Here is an 11001-nt window from a genome sequence, read left to right on the forward strand (position 1 = left end):
TAGTCTGTTCTATATTTGCTCAATTACAGTGTACAGTTATACAGTAATTCACATTTCAAATATACAGGTTGGACTTCATGCAATATCAGATCCCATTTTCCCCAAATAAATCCATAATCACTACAGAAACCTATAGGATACAGCCAAATGAAATTAAAGGGATGTTTAAAGGCTGAAGATAAATTTATGAAATTGTATAATAATCATTCATAAAGAATTTTAGAAAATACTTTAATTCATGTGAAAAAGGAAGCTGTACATTGCATGAGTGCCATATGTCTTTCATCAGTCAAGAGCTTAAGGAGCAGAAGCTTGTTAGAGCAGACCTCTTTCCACAGTTTCCTTACACACACACACACACACACACACACACACACACACACACACACACACACACACACACACACCACACACACACACACACACACACACACACACACACACCAATGAAATTTGATAATAAAAATATAGTGCACTATATACACATATATTAATACACACACATATGTGTACTGGTATAAATTGATGATCACAGTACCCGTTTAGTGTATTCTAATAATCTTTAACGTCAGTGTGTTACCTGAACACTTCATATGGTTGTGGTTGAAGGTGTGCCTTAGATTAAGGAGTGTATCTATACACAAGAAGATGACATAACACTGGCTGTTGAAACCAGCGCCCATGTTTTTTTATATTGAACAACATCTGAACAAATAAAAGATTAGAACAGAACAAAGGACTGGAACTGAAAACAGTAGTAACATCTTCATGTTCTATTAAAGTGCCATTTAACCAGATTTTGTAATGTACGTACAAGAAACATGACTGAATCAGACTCCTCTCCTACCCACAACCCGTGCTCCAACTCCCTTACCTCTCTGCCCAACCTTCACTGACACCTCTCTCATTTAGCTTAAAAACAAAGAAGTCCTGATTATTTCAGCAGGCTTCACTTCCACAGTTCTTGAGAACTATCCTCTATGGTCCAGTCTCTGTGGAGGGTGGGCAGGTTGAGGCCTTCACTCTTGACAGAGAGCGAGTTGACCAGTTCGCAGTGGAACTTGCGGATGTGGCGGTACAGGTCCCCGGACTGGGTGAAGCGCCGCTCGCACCACTTGCAGGCATGTGGCTTCTCTCGGGTGTGCACCACGGCGTGCCGGCTCAGGTTGTGAGAGTACTGGAAGCTCTTACCGCACGTGGTGCATGTGTATGGCTTCTCTCCAGAGTGAGTCCGCTCGTGGCGCTTCAGGGTGTACATGCAGGAGAACGTCTTGCCGCAGATGGAGCAGGTGGGCACGTTGATGTCGCTGGCGGGCTTGGCACGCACGCCTTCCTGCTCGCGAAAGTGTGTGCTGAGGTGGATCTGGAGGATGTGCGGGCTGGGAAACACCTTGTTGCACAGCGGGCACATGAAGATCTGAGTGTGAGGGGCGTTCAGCATGTTGGACACGTAGGGCAGCAGGGCGCTGTCGATGGTGGCCGTCTCAACCTGGGCCCTCTCACTCTCTCCCCCCAGCATGTCATTATTGCTGACCTTGTCGTCACGCTCCAGCTCGCTGGCCAGGGTGGCATCACGCAGGGCTGACAGGTGGGCCTCCAGGCGTCTGTGAGCATGGCTGCTGACCAAGTGGTGGTTCAGACCTCCGTTGGTTCTGGGAGGGGTGGCTTTGGGCCCGCTGTGGTCCATCTCGTAGTCGCCACTCACCAGGTCCTCATGGTCTGAGCCCGTGTTCTTCTCCTGCTTCACCTGGACCAGGGTGCCCTGCAGGCTATCTGGCATCACCACACCACAGAAGTAAGGGTTATTGGACAAGGCCTCGCTGGGCCCAATCAGGCTGGACTTCACAGACAAGTCCAGGACACAGTCTGCATCCGACGACACTCTGCGGGAGCCACGGGAGCCCACAGACCTCCGGGACAGGGAGCCTATAGAGCTGCTGGGGCTGCCAGTTGGGGATTGCAGCTTGGGGGGACTGCCATGGGCGTCATCCTCCCCTGGGCTGGTGGCAGTGGCAGGGGTGCCTGCACGGTCAGAGGGTAGCCTCATCCACAGGCTGCTGGGGTCCTGCTTGGACTCCAGGTCTTCATCGTCACTGGGCAATAGGTCAGTTGTGGCTGGTTGGCCCGTGCTGCCCTCGGAGAAGCTCTCTACTTTGTCAGAGCAGCTGGAAGCGTCCTCCTCCTTCTTGGTGCTGTCTGCCTCCGCAGTGGCTTTGTGCTTCAGCTTCTTCTTGCAGACCTTGACAATGTGGTACATGTGGAGGAAGCTGGCAGCAGCCAGCACATCCTCCACGGGCAGGGCTTTGAACTGGAGCTTCCCCTCGTACATGAACTCCAGCAGGAGAGCGAACGCTGGGGCTGTAACAATGTCGCTGTTCAGATGAACAATGTCCCTTTTGTCCAGCTGGTCCTTGTAAAAGAGATGGAAGTACATACTGCATGAAGCCAGCACTGCTCGATGGGCTCGGAACTGGGCATCGCCGACCAGCACAGTGGAATCACAAAGGAAACCCTGATGCCTCTGCTCGCTCAGACACTCTAGCAAATGTCTGCTGTGGTCTGGGAACTCCATGATGTCTTCATAACCTAGAACAGACAGCAGAGAGGCACATTATTTTAGAAGATGTTAAGATGTACATTATTTTTGTTTTAGCTTGCAGACAACCTGTCTGGATCCACTCACCCACTCAGCTCTCACTCTCTCTCTCACCTCATGCACTCTCTCACTTACTCACTCTCTCACTCACCCCCTCTCTCTCTCTCACTCTCTCACTCACTCACTCACCCAAAAGGGAACAAAAATTAGCCTACACAAGAAATCCTTAACATTTTAAACTACATTTACAAAACTGTCACTAAAACATCACCAAAGATACATTTTCCTTTTTAGATACTGCTAACATGTTTTACCACCAACAAATTCCAACTTTCAGACACACAAACACCAAATAAAAAACAGGTAGAGTCTAATTGCTCTATAAACCTAAATGTTTCCGGACGATATTTGGGAGAGGTGTTGCTCTAGACTGCGACCTACAGTGGGGGGGAAAAGTATTTGATCCCATGCTGATTTTGTACGTTTGCCCACTTACAAAGAAATGATCAGTCTATAATTTTAATAGTAGGTTTATTTGAACAGTGAGAGACAGAATAACAACAAAACAATCCTGAAAAACACGTCAAAAATGTTATAAAATGATTTGCATTTTAATGAGGGAAATAAGTATTTGACCCCTCTGCAAAACATGACTTAGTACTTGCTGGCAAAACCCTTGTTGGCAATCACAGAGGTCAGACGTTTCTTGTAGTTGGCCACCAGGTTTGCACACATCTCAGGAGGGATTTTGTCCCACACCTCTTTGCAGATCTTCTCCAAGTCATTAAGGTTTCGAGGCTGACGTTTGGCAACTCGAACCTTCAGCTCCCTCCACAGATTTTCTATGGGATTAAGGTCTGGAGACTGGCTAGGCCACTCCAGGACCTTAATGTGCTTCTTCTTGAGCAACTCATTTGTTGCCTTGGCCGTGTGTTTTGGGTCATTGTCATGCTGGAATACCCATCCACGACCCATTTTCAATGCCCTGGCTGAGGGAAGGAGGTTCTCACCCAAGATTTGACGGTACATGGCCCCGTCCATCGTCCTTTTGATGCGGTGAAGTTATCCTGTCCCCTTAGCAGAAAAAACCCTAAAGCATAATGTTTCCACCTCCATGTTTGACGGTGGAGATGGTGTTCTTGGGGTCATAGGCAGCATTCCTCCTCCTCCAAACACGGTGAGTTGAGTTGATGTCAAAGAGCTCCATTTTGGTCTCATTTGACCACAACACTTTCAACAGTTGTCCTCTGAGTCATTCAGATGTTCATTGGCAGACTTCAGACGGGCCTGTATATGTATTCTTGAGCAGGGGGACCTTGCGGGCGCTGCAGGATTTCAGTGTTTCACGGCGTAGTGTGTTACCCATTGTTTTCTTGGTGACTATGGTCCCAGCTGCCTTGAGATCATTGACAAGATCCTCCCGTGTAGTTCTGGGCTGATTCCTCACCGTTCTCATGATCATCGCAACTCCACAAGGTGAGATCTTGCATGGCGCCCCAGGCCGAGGGATATTGACAGTTCTTTTGTGTTTCTTCCATTTGCGAATAATCGCACCAAATGTTGTCACCTTCTCACCAAGCTGCTTGGCAATGGTCTTGTAGCCCATTCCAGCCTTGTGTAGGTCTACAATCTTGTCCCTGACATCCTTGGAGAGCTCTTTGGTCTTGGCCATGGTGGAGAGTTTGGAATCTGATTGATTGCTTCTGTGGACAGGTGTCTTTTTTACAGGTAACAAGCTCCCTTTAAGAGTGTGCTCCTAATCTCAGCTCGTTACCTGTATAAAAGACACCTGGGAGCCAGAAATCTTTCTGATTGAGAGGGGGTCAAATACTTATTTCCCTCATTAAAATGCAAATCAATTTATAACATTTTTGACATGCGTTTTTCTGGATATTTTTGTTGTTATTCTGTCTCTCACTGTTCAAATAAACCTACCATTAAAATTATAGACTGATCCTTTCTTTGTCAGTGGGCAAAGGTACAAAATCAGCAGGGGATCAAATACTTTTTCCCCCTCACTGTATGGCTGCTCCACATGATCACAGAGAGGCTTCAGCAGCTAACCTCCTCCTGGTCACACAGATGTCTGCCCGCCTGCCTGCTAACTGAACTGCTTCCACGCTTTACTCTCCCAGCTCCTAGTGAGGTTATTTTTAATAACCCACATTGGCCTGGTCAGCCTCTTTAGGTAACAGGATTTCAGGTACACATGCAATCCTCACATACACAAGCTACCGATTCCAGAGGCCTACTGTATGTATACTGAGAATAACGACTGTACACGCGGAATTGAAGGGTTTGAAAAACAAGTTGCCTTGTTGGTAATTACAAAAGGCCTTTTATTGTCAACTCCCACTGCTATTTATATTTGCTAAAAAGAGAGTCCTATTCCAGAAATACATTTAATTAAATAAACTTGAATAATAACAGATTCATACTTTTGAATGAGAAAAAAAATGGATCACACCTGTTAACCAAGTATTTTTTTTTGTCTGAAATAATACATGAGCCTGAACATTAAGCAGTTAAATAAACCCTTTTGAGTGTGAGTGAACAAGTGTGCAATCCCCCTCACTGGAGCAGAGTTCAGATTTTCCTTAATGGGAGGCTTACAGGGACAAGGATGTCCAACCCCCCAGCCAACTCCCACCACCCCACGCTCCCCCTCATCAAATCTTTCTAGAAACCGCACATCCTCCCTAAAGGAGGCACTGAAGATTTACAGTACAATCACTTGAAGTGCCCTGTAGTCTACAGCCATCCTAATCCTTAAGATGGCTAAAAATAAAGATAGCAGGACAACTCACAAGGTAGCAGCGATCAAATTAGGGTCTGTCAGGACAGAGAGGGACGGAGAAGGAGGCTTACAAACATCTGATCCAGCTGACTGTGGCCATATGGCAGCTGCTGCCCAGATAAAGAGATTAAGACTAGGAGGAGTGCGATTACAGCTGTCTAGCCAATTCAGGCAGCTCAAATCTGCAACTTCTAAATTAGTCACCACCAACAGAAAAAATTAACACAAGCCAGGGAAAGAGGACATCAGGCTTTCAAGTAATTTCAAAGCCAGTTATTTTTTTTATTTTTTTTATTGAACCTTTATTTAACTAGGCAAGTCAGTTAAGAACAAATTCTTATTTACAATGACGGCCTACCGGGAAACAGTGAGTTAACGGCCTTATTCAGGAAGCAGAACGACTGCTCGGGGATCCGATCCAGCAACCTTTCAGTTACCAGCCCAACGCTCTAACCACTAGGCTACCAGCCGCCCCAAAATTAGATTTAAAAGGTTTAATTATTCTTAGTAAAAATTACCCTATAGATTTGTATTTTTTTACATCGTTTGTGGACGTTTTAACCAGAATAACTTTTATGAGTATAAAGATTTACAATTTTGGTAGTAGCAGTTATCTGTTGGATCAGATTTGATAAATTAATACTGTGTTTACCAGACAATAAATACAAGTTAAATTGCATTTAATCATTAGTTAAACACAAATAAAGAAATGTATTTTGGTTGAAACAAATGACAATAATTTCAACAAACATTCAACTCCAAGCCCAACTTGCTCACTACAAACCAGAGAAAAACTAGGAAAGCTCTTCCTGACTACACCAGTCCCCTGCTTAGCTACAGTAAACAACTACTGTACACATACACAACACGTAGACTAAATCCTTCACTTCCTATTCCATAGAGCGCTGACTAAAAGTAGCCTGACCTGGGAAAAGCCCTGGAAAAAAAGCCCTGGAAAAGCCAGAGCTACTCATACAAAACAAAACCCTCCCAAGGCCCCGGACCCCGGACCCCTTCCCACAGTACCTGCAGTATGCATCAACTTGATTAAGTCCACTGTAGTAGAAAAGCTGGGCCGGCTGCAGCTTTTTTGCAGAATCAATGAGGGGGTAGGAGAGAAAAAAAAATGCAAACTGTGGAAGACAGATGCAAAGCGGAGGAGATGTTGGAGGGGAATGAGATACCTCCTCCTGCACACAGATCCGCACACACACTAACTCCCAGTCTGTGCATTAGAATAAAAGACTGGGGGATGGCAGCCTGTCAGCTGCTCTGACATCATGTTCAGATGGAAATGCTACCTCCAGCTGTGCTCCTTTTACAGCCATATGCTACTCCTCTACACTCTGCCACCAGCCTCTCCTTTATACAACTTTCTTCCTTTTTTCTCCTCTCTCTAAAAAAAAAGGGGGTACACATAAATGTAAATGTATTGAGGTGCTTGGGTGGAAAACTAGACAACTTCCCCCTACCTCTTCACTCTAAAGGATAACTTTAGAAAATAGGTCTGTGTGAAAACCAACACTTTTTTTCAAACCTAGTTTCCTGCGCAGTGAATTGAAATACCCTCAAGTTTTGTTTTTTTTTTGCCGCCTGCTCTCCTTCCAGTAACCATAAACAAAGGCCAGCACAGCACATTTGTAACTGACAGATCCACGCTGCTGATATTGTTTTCAACATTTTTATGGTTCACTGCCCTTGCCATTACCGTAATTCATTTCCCTAACCCTTTGGACAACTGACAGAAAAATGTATAAAATAACAATGGGAACAATCGTATTGACCTCATGGGTGATATTCTAAATAAAACTAAAACTACACTATTCCTTAATGGGCTGCCTAAAACTGACTACAGCTTCTGCTTTCTTTTGTGAAAGTATTCCACTCTTTCATGTGAATAGTTCAGGGGGTATTTTTATTCCACAAGGAATTAATTTATCTACCATGTGAATGGATCACAGCCACACATCTATATGCCTTCCATTATTATTCACATGAAACAATAACAAACAATAGACTGCTCCCACACATTAGCTAACCGGGCTATCTGCATTGTGTCCCACCAACCACCAACCCCTCTTTTACGCTACTGCTACTCTCTGTTCATCATATATGCATAGTCACATTAACCATATCTACATGTACATACTACCTCAATCAGCCTGACTAACTGGTGTCTGTATGTAGCCTCGCTACTTTTATAGCCTCGCTACTGTATATAGCCTGTCTTTTTACTGTTGTTTTATTTCTTTACTTACCTATTGTTCACCTAACACATTTTTTGCACTATTGGTTAGAGCCTGTAAATAAGCATTTCACTGTTGTATTTGGCGCACGTGACAAATAAACTTTGATTTGATTTGATCATATATTAACATTTTTTTGTGTAGCCTATATAGATGTGAACTTTACATTCAAGACATTCAACATGTTCCTGTTGACATAAGGGTCATTTTTTTAATTCTTTTTTATTTCACCTTTATTTAACCAGGTAGGCCAGTTGAGAACAAGTTCTCATTTACAACTGCGACCTGGCCAAGATAAAGCAAAGAAGTGCGACACAAACAACACAGAGTTACACAAACATACACAAACATAAACAAACGTACAGCCAATAACACAATAGAAAAATCCATATACATTGTGTGCAAATGTAGTAAGATTAGGCAATAAATAGGCCATAGTGGCAAAATAATTACAATTTAGCAATTAAATACTGGAGTGATAGATGTGCAGAAGATGAATGTGCAAGTAGAGATACTGGGGTGCAAAGGAGCAAAAAAAAAATATATATATAGGGATGAGGTAGTTGGGTGGGCTATTTACAGATGGGCTGTGTACAGGTGCAATGATCGGTAAGCTGCTCTGACAGCTGATGCTTAAAGTTAGTGAGGGAGATATAAGACTCCAACTTCAGTGATGTAATATAATTCACAAGTTTTGTTATGAAAATTTACAAGATCAAAACCTTTAGGAATTAATTGCAATGTATGTTAATGAGTGTAGCCTATACTTTAGAAAGAGGAGAAACACACGACTATATAGGCTATATGTAGGATAATAGAACAAACCTATGGCCAGATATCTTGTGTTATTCATATATATATCTTTAAATTACCTTCAAATCAGTGACCCTGCATGCAAATGGGAAAATCTGAGTTGCACCTAAATAATTAGCCTATATTACCGATTCAGGATCCGAGGCTTTTCACAGAACATAGCCTATTCCTTTCACACACAAAAAAGATATCATGTATCATTAAATAGCCCTAGAGTGTGTTTGGGTAACAATATTACAACATTAATATTACAACACATAACACTTAATCCAATTATATACATTGTATCATTGCCATTGCCTTTCTTTTGATTAGCCTAGTCTACAAAAAAGATCAAAAGCCAGGAAACAACTGTCATAAATTAGCCATTACTTCCATAAACTTCTTGAGACCGGACATGACACACTACTCCCGATACAAGCAACTGATCAATGTATCTGTCAACCTCTGTAGGCTACTCCTCCCGGGTCTGGCTCCCAACATTTCCCTGCGCTGCTGGTTCCAGAATGGAACACTGTCGCGAGCAACACAACACAACATTCACAAGACTACAATATCTCGCGCGCGCACACACTAACGCAATCAAGCTAGCTAGCCACGGTGGCTAACCAAAAAAGTAAACGTTCGATCAGTAGTAGGCTATAGCAGTTCTGTTGCAGGCCCCGATGCAATGCCGACAGGCACTACGAAGGAGCTAACATAGCAACTATTATGTGAACACAACAGTCGCTAGAAAGGATTATTACTTTTCCCCCTTTCATTCTTTAACCTCCTTTCATCACCCTTTCGGACTGTGGTATTAAAGGCACTTACAGACAACAAGCTCCAATGTCTTCCTGCGTCCTTCGTCAAATCCTCTTGAGGTTGAAAAAGAACTAGATTGACTTTCAACAAATGTCCATAACAACCTGCAGTGGCAGGAAAGACGGAGCGAGCGAGCGGAGATAGAAGGGCTGCGGCAGCCAGATGTTTCCGAGCTGTTGCTACTAAACTCCAGCTACGGTAGAGGCGTCTGACTGACAGTGCAAAAGCCAATAGTGCTTGTGATAAGAAAAGTGAAGGCAAATTGGAAGCAGTCGTTGAAGAGGGAGGGATATGTCTACTGGGTGTAGGTTGACACCAGGCAACAGTGAGAAGGCAGAAAAAAGGCCAAGCGAACTGGTTCCCCGAACAGACTGGCGCAGAGCACAGAGTGAGCGAGAGGCTGAGCGCAGGGGTTCGTGGGTACTGTAGTCATGCTTCGACCAATAGAGAGGAAGAACAGGTGCACTATCTTCATATTCTTGAAAGAAAAACTTTTGTCACCGGGTACAAAATGAGGACTGCAACGAAAAGGTCTGCGAATATAAGGCAATTGACGCGTAAAATAACTGCGTTAGAAGCGAGCAGAATGCATCAAGGTAGCACAATCAATTGTTCATTCATTGGTTTGAATAAAGTTATTTTATTTCTAGGCAATTTTTTCTGACTTTAGTAATTTTCCTATTGCCATGGGATAGCCTATAGATTTTGCAAGAATATGAAATAGTTTATGCATGATGAATAGGTTAGCCTATCATAGTAGTCCTTTGTCTATAGTCCTATCATTAGGCAATGCTTAGCCGACTAAACTCAACTTCAGCATTTATGTTGGAGTTGAGCGGTGACTAGCGTGGGCGGACTGGAGCTCCGACATCATAATAAAATTTACTTTTTATTTAAAAAACGACTGATTTCAGCAACCAAAGAAAAGCTACCTGAAATCAGTAGCTTAAAAAAATATATCTAAATTTAATTTTATGTGATGTCGGATTACCCTTCCGCCCACGCTAGTTGCAGCTCGACTCCATAGTAAATCACGGAGTTGAGTTTAGTCGTCTAAACTATCAGCAGGTTCATTCACTAGCGATAAAATTAATCACCCAACTCTCTGTTTATTACAGTGTGTCTCAGGAACATACAATAACCATGTCTTGATTTTATGTCGAATACGTGCACTCTCACGTCAATAATTAGCCTAGAGTAATTAAAAACGAATAGGCTACTTTGTATTTTTATTTGTAATATATGTTATATTGTACAACACTATAACTTCATTTAGAGACGAGCAACATTATGCTGAAGTTGCATGTCTCCTTTGATGTGAGCCTTATGTTATATCTTATATCCAAGATATTCTAAGACTTATATCCAAGATATTCTAAGATTTATAGGCAAGATATTCTAAGACTTATAGGCAAGATATTCTAAGACTTATAGGCAAGATATTCTAAGACTTATATCCAAGATGTTCTAAGATTTATAGGCAAGATATTCTAAGACTTATAGGCAAGATATTCTAAGACTTATAGGCAAGATATTCTAAGACTTATAGGCAAGATATTCTAAGACTTATAGGCATGATATTCTAAGACTTATAGGCAAGATATTCTAAGACTTATAAGCAAGATATTCTAAGACTTGGTGAGAACATTATAGATGATAAACACGTTATAAAACATTATATACTGTGTTATAATATGGAGGTTCAAACTTCAGTCAATTTCGAGACATTTCATTAGAGCATCCAG

At 42.7% G+C, this 11001-nt stretch overlaps 1 protein-coding gene across 2 annotated transcripts; it reads right to left on the reverse strand.

Annotated features, from left to right (window-relative positions):
- Positions 1–413: 413 nt before the first annotated feature.
- On the reverse strand, positions 414–9788 carry LOC106610860 (zinc finger and BTB domain-containing protein 18). 2 transcript variants are annotated; one of them, XM_014210520.3, is made up of 2 exons: positions 9266–9788; positions 414–2586 (listed from the first exon to the last, which is right to left on the reverse strand). In XM_014210520.3, exon 2 carries the CDS (start codon positions 2570–2572, stop codon positions 950–952), a length of 1623 nt encoding a protein of 540 aa, XP_014065995.1. In that variant the 5' UTR covers positions 2573–2586; positions 9266–9788; the 3' UTR covers positions 414–949. The 2 variants fall into 2 exon arrangements, with proteins under 2 accessions (XP_014065995.1, XP_014065978.1); XM_014210503.3 differs by lacking the exon at positions 9266–9788 and adding an exon at positions 6420–6640.
- Positions 9789–11001: the final 1213 nt, after the last annotated feature.

Source organism: Salmo salar, chromosome 28 (assembly GCF_965601325.2).
Source record: "Salmo salar chromosome 28, fSalSal1, whole genome shotgun sequence".
Lineage (NCBI taxonomy): Eukaryota > Metazoa > Chordata > Actinopteri > Salmoniformes > Salmonidae > Salmo > Salmo salar.